General features: G+C 36.3%; 1 protein-coding gene across 9 annotated transcripts in view; it reads right to left on the reverse strand.

The window, feature by feature from the left end:
* The window catches only part of RABGAP1L (RAB GTPase activating protein 1 like), a 767,496-nt gene that overhangs the window by 520,686 nt on the left and 220,490 nt on the right, over nt 1-26,320 (reverse strand). For all 9 annotated transcript variants that reach the window (XM_045452833.1, XM_045452836.1, XM_045452834.1 and 6 more), the window contains one exon: nt 12,695-12,845. In XM_045452833.1, coding sequence (XP_045308789.1) covers nt 12,695-12,845 — 151 coding nt within the window. The remainder of the gene's footprint in view (nt 1-12,694; nt 12,846-26,320) is intronic.

The raw sequence follows: 26,320 nt of genomic DNA on the forward strand, positions 1-26,320 counted from the left end.
AGACACAGAATACATATATAATGCACAATCTTGTGAAATTAAAATAGTCTCTCTTACATAGTAATTCTCTAAAAAGACTTCAGTTAAACCAAATGGTTAAGCTGACACAAATGCCAATATGAGTTAAATAAATCCACTAATAGTTATCAGATATTTACATTGTGATCTCACATGACATATATATATGTTTCTTTATATTTATATATATCTAGATACATACCCAAATGGTATCTACTAAGATTATTTCTAAGTAGCACGGTTTGTTCCAGAATTTTAAAAATATAGTAAGATTAAGGGGCACCTGGGTGGCTCAGTCAGTTGAGCGTCCAACTTGGGCACAGTTCCTGAGTTCTAGCCCCATGTCGGGTTTTGCATTGATAGCTCAAAGCCTCCTTTGGATTCTGTCTCCCTCTCTCTCTGCCCCTCCCCAACCTCAAAAATAAAGAAACATTAAATTTAAAAAAAAAAATTTTTTTTCAACGTTTATTTATTTTTGGGACAGAGAGAGACAGAGCATGAACGGGAGAGGGGCAGAGACAGGGGGAGACACAGAATCGGAAACAGGCTCCAGGCTCTGAGCCATCAGCCCAGAGCCCGACGCGGGGCTCGAACTCACGGACCGCGAGATCGTGACCTTACTGAAGTCGGACGCTTAACCGACTGTGCCACCCAGGCGCCCCTAAATTTTTTTTAAATGGTAAGATTACAAGTTTAAAAACCTTGCAGATCAACCAAAATATTTTAACTCCCAAAATTATTGCTATCATGTAAATTACATCTAAAAAGAAGTTCATTAAGCATCAAAGCTTACCACTACAAGTCCACTAGAAATCTTTAAATCGCTCCTTTCAGCCAGGACATAAACAGTTAAAGAAAGTTGCTAGAAGCTGGATAGCAAATAGCTAAGTCTCCAATTTCTTTCTGTAAAATAGCCTGAGCAGGCAGCTGATGAGCAGTTTCCTTTTTAATTATAGTCGTTTCCTGATTAATTAGTCCCAGAGCACTTAATGCAAGACTACACTGTGCCACTGGGACAAACAATGACTCTCCTCACGGTACTATTAAGTATCATTTTTTTCCCAAGGATCAAACTCAATCTATTTTCTGTTCTAATAGGGAAGGATCTGTTCATAATAAAAATAAGTTGGAAAAACCGTAGGTCAATACCTATCGATACATCACCAACCCCAGGGGGAAAAAGAGATTAACTCCTTCTACACAATTCCTCTAGGGAATCCCTTCAATCCTTAAATTCTTCTATAGTTTTTTACTCAGAAGAATCTTCATTTTAAATAGTATGCAATAAACATCAATTTCCCTTTTGACTGCATGATCAGCTCCATAGGACTAAATGAGAAAGAAATTTTGTAAATACACCTAAATCATCACTGCACAGGTGTGACCTTTGAAACTCCTCAAAGCAAAGATCTGAAGTCCCTATGAAGTAAAGAAAGCTACAGAGACTGTGATTACATAATCTGTATGAAGAGATGGAACCTTACCTAGAGTATCTAAGTATCAAATAGACAGATGGGTAGCAAAATTAAGATAAGCTTTCTTTTTTTTAAAGATAAGTTTTTAATTAAAAATTGCCATCATACTTTTCAAACAAGAACTAAAGTTTTAAAGAGTTAAATGGAATTGCTCCTTTTCACATAATTTTTGCAGGTATCGAGGTAAAGGCTGCATAATGCTGTCTTCAGAAAATTAGTCATCTATTAAAAGATTAAGTAGTTTTAATAAACATGTCAAAGATCAGCTCTTAAAGGGTAGAAATGATTCAATTATTCTGGCAGTAGTTAACAAGTAAAGTCCTCAACTATGCATACCCATAAATTTCCAACCTAGCAATAAAAAAGTTTTCAGCAATTTTTACCTAGTCTATGCATCATTCATTAGGAATAAAAAAGTTTGTATGTATAAAAGGAAAGCCTACTGTATTCTTAATAGAAGCATTACTGATAAAATTGTGAATCCTAGAAAAAGTAAAGATTTAATAGAGAAAAAAACACAATCAAATGAGAATCATAATAAATTGTTCTGGTACAACTATTCTTTTTAAATTGCAGCATATTGAGTTAATTACAATATTTATTTTGAAACAGTCTATGGAATGAATATATTAATTAAATCAAAAGCCAGTTTATGGAATAAAGCTTTAAAGTCTGAAAAATTTTTGCACTGTCAGTAATATCCCCAACATAGTATTCATCTAGTATCTTCTTGAGGAATCTCAAGAAATTTTACAAAGGAACTGAATTTTTCTAAGGCCTACAAGAATCCTAAGTTTACTCAATGGTCCTTTGGCTTTTCCATTTATTTATTTTTTTTCTACTGATGAGAAAAGAAGTAGAAACTAGGATATGAGTTTGCAATAGGAGATGCACTGTATTTAATATTTTGGGGTCTCTGTGCATATTAACAATTATATATCTATTCCACAAGCTCAAAAGAAATAATTATTTATCTTATAATGAACAATTTGAATAAATTAAGAAGAAAACTTTTCAATGATTAGTCTTTTATCTGGTCCCTAAGAGCTACTCATTAAATGTGATGAAAAGAGGTGCCTGGGTAGCTCAGTTGGTTAACTGTCTGACTTCAGCTTAGGTCATTATCTCATGGTTCCTGAGTTCAAGTCCCATATTGGGTTCTCTGCTGTCAGCACAGAGACCACTTTGGATTCTTTGTCCCCAACCTCTCCCTCTCTGCCCCTCCCCTGCTTGTTTGTTCTCTCTCTCTCTCTCTCTCTCTCTCTAAAATAAATAAAACATTTTTTAAAATGTGATGGCAAAAGTGAGACTTCAATTAATCTACTCTGGTCTACAAGCTGAAGTGTTCTATTAAAAAAATAACATTCATAACTTCTAATATATTCTTCGATTATAATGTCATAACCAATTAATCCCTCCTTTTTGTCTAATCATGGGGCACTGACCAAAGGGTTTACTTCATGTAGTCATTCAACAAGTATTTATGTTAAAGGCTAGTGCCAGGCTCTGAGGATACAAAGTACATTTTGTTTGGAGAAACAAAATGACAGTTTATCTATGATGACACAGTCTCTTAGTCTTAAAAATCAACTAAAAGCCATGCAACTAACATGCAGGCTAATCTGAGAAATTCACAGGGAAAATGAAACCCAGCAAATATAAAACAACAAATAATGAAAACCACTTTCACGGCTACATTATGGACAGTTAACAAGAGGCAGGTAATAGAGAATGGAAGATATGATGGAGAGACAAATATAAAGAGACACAAAAAGATAAAGAGAAGATAACTGAGAAAGATTCATGAAGTTATCAAACAAAATGGAACTGTTAACTGTTACCAAACTATGACAAGAAATGTGTAATATGGGGTCTGGGGGTGGATTTTTGGTACTTGGCTCATACCTGTTGTCTCACCCCCCCCTTTTTTTTTTAACCTTGGCACTAATTAATGGTAAACAGAACCAAACAAATTTGAATGGAAAAGTAAATCAATGCAAAAGCCATGGAGGAAAACTCATCATACCACATTACCCAATAAAATATAAATATAAAGTGAGTGCAAATAACATTAATAAAGTTATTGTGCAAAAAATGTTGTTATGAAATTGGGATCCAAGAGTCATGCTCTAACTTGAAAATTTGCATGATTTAGGAAAAATATCACTTTTTTCCTCTTATCCTTAATTCTAAAGCTATAAATACAGCTTTTATGCCACTAAATGATGCACGCTTAATAATAATTCAAAAGACTTCCCTCAAAACAATGTACTTCTCTAACTCTATGACATGAAATCACCTGTTCCTTAATTTACCTGAAAACTATTTACTGTGTTTAAAGGATAAACAAGAACACTATCTGTTACTAGAAATAGAACACTGGCACTTAAGTACATGAAAATAATTTTAAAATTTTTACAGAAACATGTCAGTGCTCAGATTCACATATAATTATAGTTTTGATACATGCCAATGTCAATATATATATCAAAGAAAATGAAAGACCTCAGAGATGAAAGAAAATTTGGTAAAAATTATGCTGTGAAAAACCAGTAATAAGCAAGGTATAATTATATAGTGAGAAACCATCACCCTTACTACACAAGAAAACACATTTCTTAAAGAACCTCTTTCAATAATTCTTGATTTCCTCTAATAAAGACTGCTGGTGACTATGTGTTCAAGGCATTTACATTACAACACAGTGAATATTCTTTATTCTGCTTGCCCACCTTATTTTGGTTGGGTTAGTACATTTTAAAGAATTAAGAATTTTCTGGAGAAATGTTTGTAAATTTTAGAGCTATATCAGTAATGTACCATTCAGTATGAGAGTCTGTGGCTTTTACACATACCGATGGTACAGACCCATCTGGAATAACCCCATTCTATCAAAAAGCTCATTTCCTAAAGCTAGACAAGGTGATGACAGAGAACAGAGCAGCCGTGTAATTAAGCAGTACCCTGCCTCTCGATGAAATCTAGAGTTGTTATCTAACAGTACTGAATTTTTAAAAAAATAAACCATGTAAACAAAAAGCAAACAACTACCTGGCTAAATGATATAAAGCATTTAATTTAGTTGTGAAATCTTCTCAAATAAAAAAATACATAAATGATAGCATAATTTGACTTTTCAATTAAATATTCTCTAAATGTTATTCAATCACAAGAAAAATACCAATTTAAATACCTTCTCTTGAGAATGTCCAGTAATTATAATTATAGAATGTTCCACTGAAATAGAGTAAAACATTTTCTTTACCTACATGTTTTATTAAAAGCCATCTGCTACAATAATACACTGGAGAACAGACAGAAGACAGGCTTCACTCTGAGCAGCACCAACAACCTGACAAGAATAAACAGAGTGAAGCCTTACCTGTCCATACGATAATGCTCAAGAAAGCAGAGAACTTGCAGAATCTTAAAACAGGTCAGTCTCACAGCTGTTTTTATTTATATTCCAAAAGAGAGTTTTGGCAGCAACTACCAAAGTAATATTTGCAACTACTGCCCTTTTGGCTCTCTGATAGAGGTTTAAGCACATGCTCTTCTTTGCAAGTTCATACTGTTTTACATTTAGCCAATAGATAGTACTTTTTTAGTTCATGGATTCTAAAAATTAACATGCAATACCATCCTAGCACAGCACCTGGCACACAGTAAATACTCAAATATTTATTGAATAGGCTCTATAATATTACTTATTAAAATTCTACTACTTCAACCCTAGGAAGCCAATTTAATATTCCCTTGTGATATCATTTTCAAATGACATATTTTCTGAAGTTTTTTACTTCACATATGTATTCTAACAAGAACAAACTTGTATTACATTCTTCTCATTTAACAAGAGGACAAGCATTGACCCATGAATAGTGGACGTAGGTGGCCAACTGGGGTAGGAGTGAGGAAAGAAAGGAGCATGCTGATTCCACTTGCAAAGGCTCCCTGTACAATCCAAGCTCAGTCACTAACTGGCGGCTGAATCATTACATAAGCCAGTCCTATACTGCATTCCCTTCTCCTATCCTGCTCAGGCACTGAATTCCCACCTCAGACATCATCTTCCTTGTGAAGTCTTCCCAGCTCACCCAAACAGAGCTGCAACTACCTCGTCTGTATTCCACACACTTGATTAAGATACCTATTATAATCTGTATCATAATGTAAATGCAATCTATCCATGCACAGGCTTGGCTTTCCCTAGGCTGCACTCATCAAGGGTATGAACTCTTTTCACCTACGTAGCCCTAGAAACCATAGGAAGCCTGGCCCGTGAAAGATGCTCGATAAAGACTTGCCGAATGAATGAAGTAATAAGTTGATGAAAGTAATACCTGACTTGCAGTAAATGAATTAATAAGTGAATGAGACTACTATCTGCCTTGTAGCCTTAACAGTCATCAGGAGTGGTTTTTAGAGAATATCATCTGACGTTATGATATACTTTACGCATAATCACTAAAATAATAAATCATATAACCACTACAAGGTCAAGTTTTAGGATTCAAATATTCCATGATATTCACCAACCAGGGGGCTAAAAAAAAAAAAATGTCTGACACTTTACATTTCTAAAAAGGTTCCTTCTCAATTCCATCAGCTGTTATTCACATTGTGCGCTCTTGTGAAAATTATGTGACTGGAAGCAGTCTAACATACATATTAAAGTAGAAGTATAGACTGACACCAATATCCATTATAACTGTTATCATGTTCATGATGTATTATCATATTGGTAAAAACAGTAGAAGCTAATCTCAAATACTTACTATGTGCCCAGCACTTTATCATCTTATTTAATTCGAGTCAGTACTACTATCTCTGCCTTATAAATGATTAAACTGAGGCTTAGAAAGTTGGGATAACTTTTCAAGATCATAAATTAATACATGGGAGGGGTGAGACTCAAATTTAGCTGAATCTAGCACTAGAACTTAAATCCTGTAAAAAGAAAGTGTGTGTGTGTGTGTGTGTGTGTGTGTGTGTGTGCACGCATGTACACATACACACAGAGAGATACTGCTTAAAGAAAATATTCCTTTGGAAAAAACAAGAACTCAAGTGGTAGGAAAATGGCTTATGATGATGTTATTTCTGAAAGCTTATCAAATTAAAAGCTTGTTTTGATTTTAACAAAGTGTAAAGTATGAGTGTTACAAATCAGATCACTTCTACAAAAGAGCACAGAACTGTAATCCAACATTTGCTATGTTATGCAAATGATAATCAGCACACTTGATGGATAAACTATACCACACGTGTCATGTAATTACTGAAATCACAAATACAGTTCTGTAAAACAACATAAAATTCAAGTTGCCCTAAAACACACATAACCTCCTCATGTCAAAAGGTTGCTAATATGTGAAAATGTAATCACTACTCAGTGGCTCCTCAAACTAGATATTAAGATTTAATCCTCAGTTCACAAGTTCTAAATTCTGTTTGATCCTATAGGGTCACAATCCTTCTCACCTCAAAATTATGAAGAATGCTAATTTCATAGGAATCACATGAAATATCAACTATAAGCAATAAAGAACTTAAGACTTCAGAAATATGTGGTACGAGCCTGTCACTGATCTGTCAACAGTGGCGATGCCCTCAGCCCCTGGCAGAAATCATGCAGCAGCAATGGCTGAAGCCTCAGTTCACTTTAGGACAGACTGTGCAAAGACCCATCCTAAAAGGGTTGGTTGAAGTTAGGTGTTTTAGAACTTTTCTATTACTGGAGCACCTGGCTGGCTCATCGGTGTAGCATGGAACTCTTGATCTCAGGGTTGTGAGTTCGAGCCCCATGTCGGATGTGGAGACTAGTTAAAATAAAATTTTTTTACTGGTTCTATCATTCCTTCCCTACATAATATTAGGTCCTTGGTAGGGTTTTTATAAAGCAACTATTTGTTCAAGCTGAACCATTTCATTAACTAACCTTGAAGTATTGCCATTTCCTTGATAAGACAGGAAGAATTAACTGGACCAAAAGAAGACACTACCAACTGCTGAACCACGACCAACAAATAGCAAATACTGGAGACACTTCTTACTGATAATCCTCTGGGTATTCATTTTCTTTCTACTGAGTGGCTGGTAAGCTTACATGTATTCACCACCAAAGTACATACATATACTCTTGGCTATAAGCACTTGATGCCTAATGTCTACCTGTAAACATACAAAAAGGACAAAATTGTTTTTTAAGATATTGACATTCATCTTTTATTATCTTTGGCTAGAAGCAAGGAAGACAAGGGAACTGAAAATACCACTGTATTTCCTCCCACAGAAATGTTATAACTTGAGAGCTTGAATAAAGGAACATTATTGGAGCCACACATTTCTATACTGTTTATATGAAAATGTTGTTTTTGATAAATTGCACTGTCAACAATAGAATTAACATTAAAAATTTTATGTAGTTGAATAGACACTTTTCCAAGGAAGACATCCAGATGGCCAACTGACACATGAGAAAATGCTCCACATCACTCATCATCAGGGAAATACAAATCAAAACCACAGTGAGATACCACCTGACACCTGTCAGAATGGCCAACGTTAACAACTCAGGCAATGATAGATGTTGGCGAGGATGCAGAGAAAGAGGATCTCTTTAGCACTGCTGGTGGGAATGCAAACTGCTGCAGCCACTCTGGAAAACAGTAGGGAAGTTCCTCAAAAAACTGAAACTAGAACTACGCTACGACCCAGCAATGGCACTACTAGGCGGAATACAGGTGTGCTGTTTCGAAGGGAAACATGCACCCCCATGTTTACAGCAGTACTATCAACAATAGCCAAAGTATGGAAAGAGCCCAGATGTCCATTGATGGATGAATGGATAAAGAAAATGTGGTGTGTATATATATATATACACACACACACATACATACATACAATGGAGTATTACCCGGAAATCAAAAAGAAAAAGAATGAAATCTTGCCATTTGCAACTACGTGGATGGAACTAGAGGGTATTATGCTAAGTGAAATTAGAGAAGGACAAAAATCATATGACTTCACTCATGTGGGGACTTTAAGAGACAAAACAGATGAACATAAGGGAAGAGAAACAAAAATAATATAAAAACAGGGAGAGGGACAAAACGGAAGAGACTCATTAATATGGAGAACAAACTGAGGGTTGCTGGAGGGGTTGTGGGAGGGGGGATGGGCTAAATGGGCAAGGGGCTTAAGGAACCTACTCCTGAAATCATTGTTGCACTATATGCTAACTAATTTGGATGTAAATTTTAAAAAGTAAAAAATAAAATAAAAAAAATTTTATGTAGGCATAAATGTATAAACTGAATGTGGAAATATGTATTATATTACCTTAAATTATACAGTTAGTCAATCTCTAGTGGTAATTTTTAAACATTTGCCATCCTAAAATAAATTACTAAGCTTAATTTTTATAATAAATTATTCCACAACATACCTCAACTATTGCCTCTATTAACAGCTGTCTGCAGCAGAGAAAGGTTAAGTGTCTATCCAACATCTATTTTCTCTTTTCGTCCTTATTAAGCCCATATTTTGGGAGGTGGAGGAGAAAAGCATTGCGACCACCTTAAAAAAAAAAAAAATTCCCAGCTTTCTAGGGAGATTGTAGCCATGTAACAGTACTTTGGCCAAAAAGATTAAGTGAAACTGCTATTTAGGTTTAAGGGAAAGCTCTTTAAAAGGGCAATAGACTTGATCAGATTAGCCAAAGAGATGTCCAGCCTCAGTACAGGCTCATGGAAGATAACCTCTAAACCCCTAGAATTTCCCAAATGATAGGAGTGTCTTTTTTTAATTCACGGTGGGCCCCTCCAACACTCTGATAGTTTATGCTAAGGAGGCAACTTATGGTAGGCCCCTAGATGGTTTAGGTTAAAAAGAGGACTCAGCACTGGGGGCTAACCAAGCCAGAAAAACCAAACACGTGGTTAGAGGTGTTGAGTCAGGTGATATCAGCCCAACTTCAGGGAAGGGGAGAAGAGAGAGCTAAAGATCGAGTTCAGCTAGGTGGGTGATGATTCAATCAATCATGCCAATGTAACGAAACCCCATAAAAACTCTGGAGTCCAAAGCTTGGTAAGCTTCCTGGGTTAGTGATCTTCCAAGTACGTACTAGCACGCAGTGATGTGGGAAGGATAATGTGTTCCTGATGACGATGCAAGCTTCATATTTGGAACCCTCTCAGTACCAGATTCTGCCCTATGTATCTCGTCCCTCAGCTGGTTCTGGTTTGCATCATTTTGCTTTAAAAAAAAAAAATCCTGCAATTGTAAGTATACCATTTTGCCATACCCTTAGAGGCATGACAACAAGGTGACAAGCATATGCCAAGTATATCCGAGTTTAGTCAGGGAAAGAGAGATTTAATGTAAGAACTTAGGTACTTAAGTACTGGAAAAGCTGGAAGACCAGAACACTGGGGACACTACTGCTAACTTTTAGGTTGGCCAGCACCACTACGGTCCAGAGAATCAGGGGGCTGCTGTTGCTTCTCAAGTTAAGAAACTGCAGGAAACAGGAACTATAGAACGAAGGCAGGTGATTCAGAATGGAACACCTAGAGGCAGGTGCCAAGTCCCACAACCGGCAAAGCCTGGGTATCTGTCTGCTACTGCCAGAAGCAGAAAGTAAATCACTGCCAGGTTCCAGAGTAAAAAAGAATCTGAGAATACTTTATTCAATGAAAACATTTTTTTTGTCATTCTGACTCTTGATCTTAAACTTCTTCCTGCAAATTGTATATTCAAAATTACCATGGTGCTTCATATATGGTAAAGCTTTTATCATATGTATGACAGACACTGCATTGTTGGGAGTTCATAAATAATATCACGGGAGACTTATTATTTATTTTGCTCCCAAAGTCTGAAATCCTAAAAGACATGAATTTTAAAAGCTTCTTAGTAGAGAAAGGGATATGGCAGTAGCGGCTACTCTATAAGCAGCTATTAAAAGTATATAGTTTGTTTTTTAGATAAAAAAGTGATCTGACACCCAGAGACATGGTCTCTGGGTATTTTTCCTCAGACACCTTCATTAATAAAAACTTTTCTGGGCATAAACTTCCAATACATGTATACTTATTTTGCTCATTTTTATTATGCACACAGTAGCACTTGTGCTAATATAGATCTACATAGAAATGTAGATAGGATATAAAATAAGGTAAAGACAATGAAAAAGTTATGCTTCACAAAAATATTATTCAATATTAAACATGGGTCATTTTTAAATGTTTTATTTTGTGTAATTTTTATACTGAGATATACTTCACATAACATAAAATTCACCTTTTTAAAGTATACAATTCACAATGTTGTACAACCATCACCACTATCAAATTCCAGAACATTTCTATCACCCCCAAAAGCAACCTCATACCTGTTAGCACTCTCAATTCTTCTAACCCCCATCCCAAAGCAATCATTAGTCTACTTCCTGCCTCTCTGCATTCGCCTATTCTGCACATTTCATGTAACAGAATCATACAATAGGAATTATTTGTTAACATACTTGTTTAGCAGTTTATGAAACAATAATTTGAAAACCTGCCTCAAAATCAGTTTTCTTGAGTCACAGTTTTAATCGTTATCGTATCTGAGAAAGACTTCTAGAGATCCAGAGACCCAAACAGAGAGCACCATTTTTTTTTTCAGTCCCACCCAACAATCATATTGTTGAAATTTGGTTAGGAAATCACTCATTTTCTCAAATGAATTTTCTTATCAGTAAATCAGAAGGTGTTATATTTTTGTATTAACAGTCAGTCCCAAATTTTCTGCAACTGTTTGTACAAGTCTTAAACACATTTGGAATTTCTGATTCCAGGAAGATGATAAGAGTTTTATTATAACGCACACAGCTCTCAGTGCGACAAAATCACACAGTGATGCTTAAATCGCCAAATGTTTCAAAAGTCCTTCTCTATAACATGAACTTATTTACAGAGGTAGTTGCTTTGTCATCCATTATCACATTAATTCTTACTTGAAGGGACACATTAGTGGGGTTTTTGTTTTGTTTTGTTTAGTATCTTGATATGTAACATTCTGTGATAGCAATCTCTTTAAACCACACATATACCCTGTGGGGGCTAAGTTAAAACTAGACAATCTTTAAATCCACATATTTGAGCACACGCAAATTGCAAAAGAACTCTAATATCATGAAAGTACATGTATGAGTGTGAGCACCACTGTTATTCCTTCCCAAGGTGCAAAGGCCCCTTCTTCCATCAGGTCACTCCTGACTCACATGGGACAAATGGCCACTGGACTTAGTCAAGTCTCAGTACTATGGCACAGAAAATATTAGTATAGCTGAATATCCTTTGTGTTGCAACTTAAAAAAATACAAATGGAACTTTAGACATCCCCCCAACACACACACATCAATGGAACATCTCGCACATTCCACTGCAGAACACACTAATCATAAACAATGATAAAGGTTGTTTTTTTATAATCTGAATTTAGCAGGGACTGAATATACTGGGCACTCAGAAAATATCTGTGAAAGGGAGGGAGGCCCAAACGGAAGTAAGGGAAGAAGGAATTAGAGGGGCTAAAGAATCTGAAAAGTTAATAAATCCTGAGGAACGAAGACTTGGTTAGCAAAAAAGTCTCATTTATGAATAGAGATTTTTAAATCTATGATTTAGAGTAGAGTAAGAAATTAGGAGGTGAGACCTATGAGGAGATTCTAGGACTGAAGGTTATCTTTGTACATGCTCTACCATCAGTTTTTTGGACATAAGCACAGGAATTTACATTGGAACCAGGGACTCCTGACAGAACAGGGATCTGGGCAACTATCTACATCATTTAAGTATAAGATTACATAAGCACAGGAGGCCTTTTAATTTCATTTTAAGTTAATTTGATTTCAAAATTATACTCGAGTACAAGCATACTGTGTACAAATATAACTATATAAATCTCATATAATAAGAAAGGTTAATTGAAAACACTTGAAATGTAAATATATTCCATTTCAACAAAAAAGTGAAAGCCACTATCCACTATCCACTATCCAACAAATGCTCAGAACAAAAGGCAGAACTATTCGCTGCACAACACTGATAGTTTATAAAGAAGTTCAAAACATTTATGACTTATTGCACCTATGAAAACAATATTTATTTAATATGCTGTCCAGTGAGAAGAATATGAAAAAAGCTTCCTACCTTTGTGATAAGAAGTCGGTATCTATCCAGCATTGTCTGGTTGTCATGGCAGCCTGATAGTAACTGCCATACCTCTGCCCTCAATGCTTCAGGGACGCCGCTCTTCACCAGAGTTGACAGCCCCTTTGGTCGGGCACCAAGGTTATTGTGCCTAAGAAAAGAGAACCATTCATACTGTGTTTACTGCTGAACTGCCATTGTTACAGAAAGTATACTAATGAATTTATATAAAAATGGAAGCCTGGGTCAAGAGAAAAATTGGGGAGGGCATTAAATCATAACAGTAATGTCAGCTCAGTGATGTCTTAGACATTTTTTCCCGATCCGCCTTCTTTATTGGTGAACCATGTTATTCTACCATCAAGAAAAGTTTTTACTTCCTTTCATTTACTTTTTAAAATCATCCTATGAACTTATTCAAAATAATGAATGTGTTACTTATATATTTCTGGACACATTTCAAGGCGTAAAAAGAACCATGTGAATCTCCTGACATGAATGTAGGGCAAGTTGGCTAACAGCGTGGGTAGGACAGGGGATGGGGAAACGGGATGCCAAAAGTGGATCGCAGGCCTATCATGTCTTGTGGATACCCCTACATCCTGACCCAAAGTACTCCCTACATGAAAAACCTGGTCCTTTCCTACAAAACCCACACAACCTACACAGCTCCACCTTGCTGGGGGGAGCAGCATATACTCATCAGTCACACCCATTTCCAAGGGTGTTTAGAAATGAAACAAAGGCAAATATTTTTCATCACGAAGTCAATGATGACAAAGTGTGTTACTATAATGATCCGCCCAAATGAACAAGAAACTGAATTGCACTTCCCAGTCTTATGAATATAAATTCCATTCCTTAATTTTCTCCTGGTGCCTAGCTTGAACCTGGAGCTGTTTTATGCCTCTTTGCTCAGATTTTATCTTTACTTGTATTTGTTGCTCAGTTTTGATCTCTTAGAGTGGACCCTGGTGTAACCATCTGGATTCCAAACCCTGATGACATACACTGGTTTGGTCTAACATTCAGGCTCTAGTTTCAAGGTTTAAGCCTTAAAAGTCATAGCATCAATATCTCCATTTTCTAAAATTGGCCCATCATCTACGTCACCAGCTTCTCTAGCTTATACACACTCTTCCACCTCCAGCCCAGACCTCAGTTTTGGAGGCCCTTCCTCTGAAATATGTCCCATTTTTTCCCCATATGGTCATAATCTGGCCATTTTAGAAAAAACTGTAGTAGCTGCCATGACTCAAAAGCTCAAGTAAACTCATCCCATTAATATTTTTAATAAACCATCAAATTTACATCTATTCTGCTTTGTTTCAGCTTCTTCAAAGCAAACTTTTATATTGTTCAGAGAACCTAAGCTTTCAATTCTGATTGGCTTGAAGCAAAACAAAATTAAAGGAGGTAGAGCTTATATGATTTAACATGCTATTTACTGCACATTAGAGACCAGAGTAAAAAAAGCAAGTTTCAAAACAGTATATGTGGTATAATTTTAAATACACATTCTCTCTCTCCATCTCTCAAAATTTTATACAGTATTATTTTAAATACATATTTATTCTCTCTCTCCCTCCCTGCCTCCCTTGCTCCCTCTCTTTCTCTAACACATACTACTTAGAAATCTGATTTCAACCTTCATAGGAAAAGAATATAGAAGAATATACTCCAAAATATGTGTGCAATAGAATTAAGAGGAAAATTACTTCTGTTTATTTTCCTATGCTATTTGAAATATTCACACTGATCATGAATTCTTTTATAATCATACACCAAAAAAAGTCATTTCAATTCTTTAAATTTCTCTCATGGACTTAACTTAAAATATAAGTTTGGTTAACTTTGAAAAGCAACAAAGCTAAATATGCTCCACAAATGTCTTGAGCATATTACTCTTGAGAAGACTTACACCTGAGTAAACTGACACCTGTAACTTCCTTCCAGCTGCCTCTTCTTCACTATCCAACCAAGTTTAAGATCAGCAAAAGAATATTAGGCCACAAAAGAGCCAGGATAGGGGCACCTGGGTGGCTCAGTCGGCTACGCATCAGACTTCAGCTCAGGTCATGATCTTACAGTTTGTGAGTTCGAGCCCCACGTCGGACTCTGTGCTGACAGCTTGGAGCCTAGAGCCTGCTTCGGATTCTGTGTCTCCCTCTCTCTCTGCTCCTCCCCTGCTCACGCTCTGTGTCTGTCTCTCAATAATAAATAAATGTTAAAAAAGAAATTAAAAAAAAAGAGCCAGGATAAGTCATAAAATGATCTTCTTCACAATTTATTTGGTTCTAAGTATATATATATTTTTTAATTTTAGAGAGAGGGAGAGAGCGAGAGAGAGCAAGTGAGCATGCACGGGGGAACAGAGGAGAGGGGCAGGAGAGAGAGAATCTTAAGCAGGTTCCCCTCTCAGCATGGAGTGCTACCCTGGGATCATGACCTGAGCCAAAATCAAGAGGCAGATGCTCAACCAACTGAGCCACTTAGGCACCCCTGATTATATTTTTGAACTGGAAAAACATTGGTAGTTTGAGGGTAGCAAGTTTCTGTACTCTTTGGGTAAAAAAACTGAGTTAACTAAAAACAACAGTGTACAACGGTCTAAGCTCACTTCCTCTGAAATTAAACGCAAATATCTGAATTTTAAGTCCCATAATATATAAGGAGAATTCAAAGTAATTAAATATATCATATGTTACATGTTCTATAGAGATCAATAAGTCATTACTGTGTACCTACAGTTATTAAAACTCCAATACAGGGCACCTAGGTAGCTCAGTCAGTTAAGCATCTGACTCTTGATTTTAGCTCAGGTCATGATCTCATGGTCACGAGATAGAGCCCCACATCAGACCCTATGCTGCGTGTGGAGCCTGATGGGATTTTCTCTCTCTCTCTTCTCTCTGCTCCCCGTCTGTTCATGTGCTCTGTGTCTATAAATTAATTAATAATTTAATAAGAAAAAATAAATAAACTCTATACGTCCCATGTAAAAGAAACCTTTCTTCAATGCCACATAATCCTCTGGCTACCATATAGTCTCCTACTTTGCAACAACAAATTTCTCAAAAGAGTTGTTGTATACTCATTACCTCTATTTCCTCCCCTCCCACTCATTCCTCAGCTGAGCTCAACAGGGCTTCTGTATCTTTCCTCAGTTTTCACGGAAGTAATACACGACCTCTCTCCATGCCACTAAGTTCCAGGGACATTCTTCAATCCTTTCACTGTGGACCACTTTGCTTCCTTTGGCTTCAATGACAAAGCCCTCTCTCTTACCCCCCAAAGACCCCACTGCTGTTCCCTCTCCTCTATTAACTTCCCAACTGTTCCAAGGGCTCTCCACACTTTTCTCAGTGGTATACTTTTCATCACTCTCTCATCTCTGAGTGTTTGCACCCATGCCCATGTGTTCTGAGCTCCAGAGGCTCAAAGGTTCCTCAAAATCACCATGTCCAAATCTGAGCCCATATTTTCTTCCTAAAACTTGTTTTCCAGGGTATCCCATCTCAGTGACTATCACCACAACCTATCCAAATAAGAAAGTAGGAATTACTGTTTACATTGCTCCCTGCCATATAATCCATTAGTAATCCACCAGTAAGTCCAAATTCCACACACTTCTCCCTGTGTCCACTGTCACCAATTCTATTCATTCTAGAATTGCAACAGCCTCCTAATATTCGCTTGTCCTACTATGATATGTTTTCAGTACTGCTGACAAACAGGTTGATTAAATACTATGTTGGTTCAGATTATTTTGTGTAATGATTTATGTAAGATTTCATATTTGGGATATCTTTTCCTACACATGCATATATACACATGCATACACATATCCCTAATGAACTCTTAACCATAATATGATTCAACTCAATCAACATTCAACTTCTAGCTGACCCTCAGCCTTCTGTCTGACCAAACATTATGGGAAAATAATCTTTTCTCCTCTCTTAAAAACGTAGGCTAGGCTCCCTTTATCTTTATAGACTGACATTTGAAAGGAACTAGATCCCTCATAACACTGCATGATTAATAGCTTTAATTTACTGATTATCCTGGTAATGATACAGCAATTAGATTGCATACAGCACCCTAGTACTTAAGGGGCACTAAGGGACATTAAGCCAAATGCTACTAGTATACATCTATGACCAGGGAGAGCCCATATAAAATAGCAATTTATAGAAATAATCATTGCTTTTGGTATTTCTGATAAAACTACCTGATTAATAACTACATGTGGACATTACTTTAATAAAACATTAACCGCAGCTATCAAGAGACTTAGAAATAGGCAACTAGTTATTGCTTGTGCTGAACCATGGCACTACATACAACAGGTATCTAATTATTCAAAAAGTCACAGATAAAGCAGATATATACTAAACATACAGTAATCAGGTAGTTTTTAATACATAAAAATAAACTCCACAAGAGATTCCGCAAGAATCTCTGTCTTCTTTATTTTTGTACCCCAATACCTGGAATAGTGCCTGGCACATAAGAAGGCATTCAGTACATTTTAGACAAATGAGAGAATTATAGAATTAAATTAATATGATCAACTACTAATGCTAAGAAAAAAATGCTTTTTTAAAAGCAAACGTTCTCACCGATTTTAATAAGATCACAGAACTGCCATGTGTTCACCTAGTTACCTTTGAAAGAGGCATTTTTCTTGAAACTATCTGGGCATATAAGAACTTCTTCTACTTTTAAAACTGTCCGGAGAGAATTTTAAAGGGAAGGTTTCATTTCTAACAAAAACCACAAAGAAATCAAGAGATGAGAAGACAAGCCATTGAATGACATTGAGTGGTCACTGTCGGAATTAGGGCAATTTTGACAGAAGGGCGGTGGAAGTAGGTGGCTAGAAGATATGAGAACGTGAGGGCAGCAGCCTCACCCGTTTTAAAAGTTCTCTCAGGAAAAGGACTAGCTAGAACTGAAACTGCAAGATAGGGATTTCTCCTTTCCCCAACAGTGAGAAGATTTAAATCTGTAAACCTAGGTTTTGCTTAAACAAGCTACATTTTAAAAAGCTTCAAGAAAAAAAAAGACAGATTAAAGCTTATTCTGAAGATCAAGAGCACATATTTTGCTTTGGTTTTTGGTTTTGTTTTGTTTGTTTTTGCCAGGACTTTTCTTCAGTTGAAAAAAAGGAACGTTATGTTAATGTGAAAAGGAAGAAAGCTATGATTGTTCACGCTTAGTGATTCTAATAGTTCAGGTTTCCTCTGAGTTTATACTCTGTTTTCCGAGGAGTTTGTCAATGCTTTGTTAGGCTGAGACCACTAATTAAGACAACACTTACCCACTTTGAGAAGTATGGCCATGAAGAACACAAAGTGCCTACTAAATACTGTATCAATTTTCTGATATTCTAATAAAAGAAAATGAATAGCTTGAAGATGGTTTTATTTAATAAACCAATACCTGATTTTTACCTCACTCACTCAGTTTTTTTGGTGAAGAAATCTTCCTGCTACAAAATTTGACCTCCATACCTAAGTGTTCAGGGTCAGCACTATGTTTTTCTAGTCTTTACAAAACTCAGCAGCTTCCACACAATTTCAGAACTAGAAGCAGTTATCCAGAAATAATTCTGCCCAGTTCCTTAAATTCCCAAAATAATTTAACACTCAAGTCATCAGCATTACTATTCTGAATATATTCAACACGTAACACAAATCTTGCTACCGCTTTCCAGTTTGGATTTTCCAATCCTCCCATCACAAATGTCTCCTCTCTTCCTCTCCCTCTTCCCCAACGCCCTCTTGCTCAATTCCAGCTCACTATTTTTGTGCAGTTATTTCTTCAAGACATCTTAACTACAATCTCATATAACAGACCTCCACAACTGAACTTTTTACACGTGTTTTTAGCTTTCTTTTCCATACTATCTTTCTTTCTGATAATTCTGAATTACTATGAAATATTTTCCCTTTACATCTCTCTAGTGGTACATTAAATTTAACTGAATTTTGATTTTATCCATAAAAGCTTCACTGCATTTCAATACAGTGATCTAGCTGTTGTATCATAAGTTCAAAATATAGTTTTCAACTATATATTACTTATAAGGTTATTACGAATACAGGCTGTCTCCTCACTTAAAAAAAACATCCCCAAAGCAAAGTTGTCGTGTTTTACACAACAGGTGCTTTACCTAAATAAATCACAAAAATAACTTCATGTAAGCACCTAACTAGTACTCCGAAGACTTACTGAAAGTCTTCTTAAAGAACACTAATGTTTAAAAAAGATATTTAAGGGTGCGTGAGTGGCTCACCGGCTGGGCCTCCAACTTTGGCTCAGGTCATGGTCTCATGGTTTGTGGGTTCGAGCCCTGCAACAGGCTGTGTGCTGACAGCTTAGAGCCTGGAGCCTACTTTGGATTCTGTGTCTCCCTCTCTCTCTGCCCCTCCCCTACTCACACTCTTTCTCTCTCTTAAAAATGAATAAACAATAAAAAATTTTTAAATAAAATAAAAAAGATATTCCAAGAGCAATTAAAGATTTTTATCAATCCTTATGTAATAAATATAAACTTCTCTCATTTAGGCAAATTTTACATGATTCATATGAACTGTCATGACAACTCAATTAGAAGCTAAAAGAATTAAAATACTTGAACTGTAGAAGACGCAGCTCATTTTGCAAAGGTCCAAAAATTAGTTATCATATGGCTAACAGACTCATGAAAAGATGCCCAACATCACTCATCATCGGGGAAATACAAATCAAAACTACAATGAGATACCTCCTCACACCTGTCAGAATGGCTAAAATTAACTCAGGAAACAACAGTTATTGGCAAGGATGCAGAGAAAAGAGAGCCCTTTTGCACTGCTGGTGGGAATGCAAACTGGTGCAGGCACTCTGGAAAACAGTATGAAGGTTCCTCAAAAAATTAAAAATTTATAGCAGCACTATCAACAATAGCCAAAGTATGGAAAAAGCTCAAATGAATGAATAAAGAAGATGTGGTATATACACACAATGGAGTATTACTCAGCAATCAAAAAGAATGAAATCTTGCTATCTACAATAATGTGGATAGAACTAGAGGGTATTATGCTAAGCAAAACAAGTCAGAGAAAGACAAATATCACATGACTTCACTCATATGAGGAATTTAAGATACAAAACAGAGAAAGATGAGGGAAGGGAAGGAAAAATAAGATAAAAACAGAGAGGGAGGCAAACCATAAGAGACTCTTAAATACAGAGAATAAACTGAGGGTTGCTGGAGGACTGCTGGGTGGGGGGATGGGCTAAATGGGTAAGGAGCATTAAGAAGGACACTTTTTGGGATGAGCACTGGCTATCATAGGTAACTGATGATGCACTAAATTCTACTCCTGGAACAATTACCAAAAAAAAAAAAAAAAGATTTTCTCTAAAAAAAATAGTTTCCTCAGATTCTTTCAATTTCCTGAGGTCCAGTACAAAAATATAACTTAGACAAATTATATTTTATTTCTAAAAAAAAAAATTACACTGGATTATAGCTGAGAAACTCTTGTCAATTCTACCTCAGAAGTCTTTATCCATTTGGAACCTCCTCTCCCTATAAGGCCCATGAGTTTGGTAAGATCTCATCAACCCATGAAATTACCTCCCAACCAGTTCCTCTGCTAATAGTTTCTTCCTAAATAATAAAAAACACCATAGCAATTTTAGCCTTTAAAATACTTGTTGAGAATTACCTTTACTATGTCAGTAACTACTGAAGTTGGATGGTGGGCACATGAGGCTTTACTATGTATGCCTCTACAAGACGGCAAATTCCTTGGGAGTAGGAATGATCTCTTATTCATCTTTAAATCAGCAGTTTCTAGTACAGTTCCTAAGAGAGACTAGATGATTTTTTTTCAGTTGGATGAAATCATTAAGTGACTTGTCATTTTATAGAAAAACAACAACAACAACAAAATGGTCAAGAAACATGAAGCAATCTCAGGGTCTCAGTTAATTTACTGAAATGGTCTGTTCTGAGTATACATTCCTATCATTCTTGCTGATGAACCTCAAAGGTATGAGCTGTTTCTTTATTTATGTATCTCCTGGACCCCAGAAAGATGCTTCATAAATGTATTTTCCAACCAAGTTATCAATCTTGCACTTTATAAATATAGCAAAGATCTCAATTTGCTATTTAGTCATCAAAATAATTTGGTTCCTGCCATTCTCATGGTCTCTCTTTAAACTCATACTAGCAGGGCACCTGGGTGGCTCAGTCGGTTGAGCATCTGACTTTGGCTCAGGTCATGAGCTCATGGTTCATGAGTTCAAGTTCCACATTGGGCTTGCTGCTGTCAGTGCAGAGCCTGCTTCAGATCTTCTGTCCGCCCGGCCTCTGCCCCTTCCCCAGTTGTGCTCTCTCTCAAAAATACACAAATCTTTAAAAAACAAAAAAACTCATACTAGAAGGCTGGCAAGGGCATCAATTTTCCTAATTTATTCTCTTTCTCATTAAAACTTCTACATGTTCCTATAAAAACTAACCTAGTACCCTACCCACATCATAGAAATGGCACCTGTCCACTTGGTTTAAAAAGTTCTCGCTCTGGAGCCAGACTGTCTAGATTCAAATACTGACTAGGTCATGTACTCACTGCATGATCACAGGCAAATTACTTACTGGCTGGGGGATCTTGAGCAAGTTACCCACTCACTGGCATTATCTGCAGCATATTTTTATACTAGCTTCCTAACGTAGCTGCAACCTTAGTTTGTCATCTCTAAAATAAAGATAATAATAGTCTCTACCTCTGAGGGTTACCATTATAACACCTGGCACATGGTAAGCAGACTTAAGTCAGCTATTATTTTGTAGCCACACCCCACCACATATCCTCTTTTGCCATCAACTTGGCATAAGACATCATCATCTCTCTTCTGGATTATTTACAGTAGTCTTCCAACTATTCTGCCTGCTTCTGTCTTTGCATTCTTATAATTTATTTTTCCCTTCAAAGCCAGAAAGATGCTTTTAAAATGTTTAAGTCAAAACACTTCACCATACCATGACATTATCAAGACATAAAGTGGTCAAGTAACTGTCCTAAGAAAAATGAATCTACTTATAATGTAACAGGAAATATATTAATTTACATTTATTTAAAAATTACATGTAAGAAATAACCAAGTACCAAAATATAAGCACATAAAATTTTTACAGACTTGAAGGGACAGAAATCTGTAAGTCAGGAATCTTTCATTTATAAAATTCATTCAATAAATATTCGTTGAGCACCTACTATATTCTAGGGATGATGATAAGGACCTGGAAGACAACTAACATTATGGAGATCATGTGCATTTGACCTAACTTTGAAGGGTTACAACAGAAAAATGAGTTCAAGACAGTGATTCCAACAATGAACACCACAAATCAAAGAGAGAGGAACGTGATACAAGGGATTATGAAGGCACTGACCTATGAAAAGCATGCACCTCAAAGAGCTACTCTACACGTAAGCCATAAATTTCATTCCCGTCTTTCTCCCTTTTTTCCCCATTTCCTTCCTTCATTAATATTTATTATTTGTTCTGATGTGTTCTGTGTACTATACAACATGAAAAAGCATTTAGGTCTTTTTTCCTTCTTTTGTTTTTCTGATGTAGCAGTAGCAGTATTTTGTACTTCAACAACTAAAATGCTCCAGACTAATACTCAGGGTTTTTGGCTTTTTGTGATTTTTTCCTCCCATTTAGGGCACAATTTATGCAGCATAAAATACACCGCAGTTCTGTGAGTTTTGACAAATTCATATAGCTGTGTGGTCATCACTATAACCATTAAAAAACTCTCCTATGCTCCCGTGTAGTCAACGCCACCCAACATGATCAATTCTTGGCAGCTACTGATACATTTTCTTTTTTTCTTTATTTATTTAAATTCAAGTTAGTTCACATACAGTGTAGTACTGGTTTCCGAGTAGAACCCAGTGATTCATCACTTACATATAACACCCAGTGCTCATCCCAACACGTGCCCTCCTTAATACCCATCACCCATTTAGACCATCTCCTACCCACCTCCCCTCCAGCAACCCTCAGTTTGTTCTCTATATTTAAGAGACTCTTATGGTTTGCCTCCCTCTCTGTCTTTATCTTACTGACACATTTTCTATCATGAAAGTTTTGGCTTCTCTAGAATCTTGTATAAATGAAATGATATGGTATTAAGCCTTTCGAATCTGACATATTTCACTTAATATAATGCATTTGAGATCTATCGTGCTGTTGCATGTATCCGTAGCTCACTCTTTTAATTGCTCAGGAGTATTCCACTGACCAGTCAGTTGATTTCATTGTACCAGTTAGTTGATCCAGGTTGGAGAGCATTTGGATTGTTTATAGTCTGGGACAACTATGAACAAAGATGTTGTAAACATTTGTATACAGGTTTTCATTTCACTTGGGTAAATACACAGGAGTGGAATTGGAATTGCTGGGTAATTTAAGAAGTATGTGTTGAACTTTACAAAAAAAAAACTGTCAAACTTTCCAAAACAACTGCATCATTTTGCATTTCCTCCAGCAAAACAGGTTGCTTTGTACCCTTGCCAGCTCTTGGTATTATCAGTGTTTTATTGTTTTGTTTTGTTTTGTTTTTTTTAATTTTAGCCACTTGAGTATGCGTATAGTAATATAGTAATATCTCATTGTGGATTTAATTGGTATTTCCATAATGACTAAAGTTGTTTAGCATCTTTTCATAGGCTTATTTGTAATCCAAAATATCTTTTTTTAAGTCTATTTACTTATTTTGAGAGAGAGAAAAGAGAGAGCAGGGGAGAAGCAGAGAGAGAGGGAGAGAGAAAGAATCCCAACATGGGGCTTGAACTCACGAACCATGAGATCATGACCTGCTGATCTGGAATCAAGAGTCAAACACTTTAAACCAACTGAGCCACTCAAGCGCCCCCAAAATATCTTTTGGTGAATTGTCTGTTCAGATCTTTTGCTTATTTTTAAATGGGCTTTTTTTAGTATTAAGTTTTGAGAATTTTTTTTTTATTCTGGATATAAGTCTTTTATCGATACGAGTTTTGCACATATTTTCTCCCAGTGTGTAACTTTGCATTCTTTTCAATGTCTTTTGAAAAACAAAAGTTTCTAGTTTTGATGAAGTCAAATTTATTAGTTTTTTTCTTTCATAGATCATTCCTTGGTGTCATATGTAAGAAATCTCTGCCTAACCAAAGGTCACAAAGATTTCCTATGTTTTCTTCTATAGCTTTTATAATTTTAGCTTACATTTAGGCCTATGACCCATTTTGATTTAATTTTCTATACGGGGCAAGGTGCGCTTCAAGGTTCTTTTTTACTGTTTTTACTTTTTGCAAATAGATATCCAATTACTAAGCATTATTTGCTGAAAAGACTATCCTTTCTCCATCAAATCTCAAGTACACCTCTGTTTAAAATCAGTAGACCATATTTGTGCATATTTCTTTTGTGTATACAGCTAGATCGAGATATAATTTGAAGTACTTAATTCAGCGGTTTTAATATATTCACAGTTGTGTGGCCATTACCAAAATCAATTTTAGAACATTTTCATTACCCGAAAAAGAAACCCCGTACTTCTTAGCAATCACTCCCTACTTCCCTAAATCCCCACTCCAGCTCTAGACAACCACTAATCTATTTGCTATCTCTACGAATTTGCCTATTCTGGATACTTCATATAAATAAAATCATACAATTGGTTTTTTCTGACTTGTTTTCCTCACACAACATAATGTTTTTAAGGGTCATGTATGTTGCAGATGTACCAGTACTTTATTTTTATTGCTGAATATATCCCACTGAATGTATATACCACATTTATTTATCCATTCATCACTTGGTAGACATGAGGAATGGTTTCACTTTTTAGTTATTATGAACAATGATACCATAAACATTTATGTACAAATGTTTACGTAGACATATGCTTTAATTTTTATTGGGTATATAACTACAAGTAGGATTGTTAGGCCATATCATACCTCTGTATTTAACCTTTTGAGGAATGCCAAGAATGTTTTCCAAAATGGCTGCATCATTTTACACTGCTATCAGCAGTGTTTTTAGGGTTTCAATTTCTCCACACCCTCAACAACACTAGTTATTGTCTTTTTTTATTATCCCAGTAGATGTAAAATAGTATCTCACTGTGGTTTTGATTTGCATTTCCCTGATAGCTAATGATGTTAAGCATCTTTTCATGTGCTGACTGGACATTTGTATGTCTTTTTGGAGAAATATCTTTTTAGATTGTGTGGCTCTATTTCCGAACTCTCTATTCTGCAACTTTGATCTATGTGTTTATCCTTTAATCAGTAATGTCTTGATTACTGTAGCTTGATGGTAATCCCTGAAATCAGGTAATCCCTGAAATCAGGTAGTATAAGTCTCCCAAGTTTGTTCTTCATTTTTATTTTTTTTATTTTTATTTTTTTTAAACATTTTTTTTAACGTTTATTTATTTTTGAGACAGAGAGAGACAGAGCATGAACGGGGGAGGGTCAGAGAGAGGGAGACACAGAATCTGAAACAGGCTCCAGGCTCTGAGCTGTCAGCACAGAGCCCAATACGGGGCTCGAACTCACGGACCGCGAAATCATGACCTGAGCCGAAGTCGGCCACTTAACCGACTGAGCCACCCAGGCGCCCCAGTTCTTCATTTTTTTTTTTTTTAATTTTTTTTTTTTCAACGTTTTTATTTTATTTTTGGGACAGAGAGAGACAGAGCACGAACGGGGGAGGGGCAGAGAGAGAGGGAGACACAGAATTGGAAACAGGCTCCAGGCTCGGAGCCATCAGCCCAGAGCCTGACGCGGGGCTCGAACTCACGGGCTGCGAGATCGTGACCTGGCTGAAGTCGGACGCTTAACCGACTGCGCCACCCAGGCGCCCCTCCAGTTCTTCATTTTTAAAATTGCTTTGGCTCTTCTAGTTACTTTGCTTTTCTATACAAATTTTAGAATCAGCTTTTCAATTGCTACCCAAAAAATTCCACTAGGATTTTGACTGAAATTACACTGATCCCAATGATTAGTATGGGAAGAATGGAAATCTTAACAATATTGAGACTTTAATTCTATGAACATGGTATATTTTTCCATTTATTGAGGTCTTTCATTACTGTTCTCTAGTTTTTCAAAGCATAGATCTAGTAACAGTTTATTCAATTTCTACCTAAATGTTTGATTTTTTTTCTAGTGCTTTGTAGGTTTTTAAATTTCCTTTCCAATTTTCAATGCTAGTATATACAAACAAGATTGATTTTTGCATTATTTACCTTGTATCCTACAACCTTGTAAAACTCAGTGTCCAAGGTAGGTTCTGCCAATAAGTAACAGCGGTACGCAATCGAACGGTAGAAGAAAAGAGAGATTGCACTGCCAGGAGTAGCTATACCACAACTCCCGAGAATCACTAATACCTGCCGGGCCCTCTAGGAAATACTAGCACCAATCACAAAGTGTTTCCCCCAACCAGCTCAGGGGTCTGGGTATCTCTTCAGAAGCAAAGAACTAACCAAATGACCCCTCCCCTCACGGTTCCTTCTAAACCCTAGCTACTCTGAGTATCCTCAAAAGCCTAAGCAAC

The sequence above is a fragment of the Leopardus geoffroyi genome, chromosome C3 (assembly GCF_018350155.1).
Source record: "Leopardus geoffroyi isolate Oge1 chromosome C3, O.geoffroyi_Oge1_pat1.0, whole genome shotgun sequence".
Taxonomy (NCBI): Eukaryota; Metazoa; Chordata; class Mammalia; order Carnivora; family Felidae; genus Leopardus; species Leopardus geoffroyi.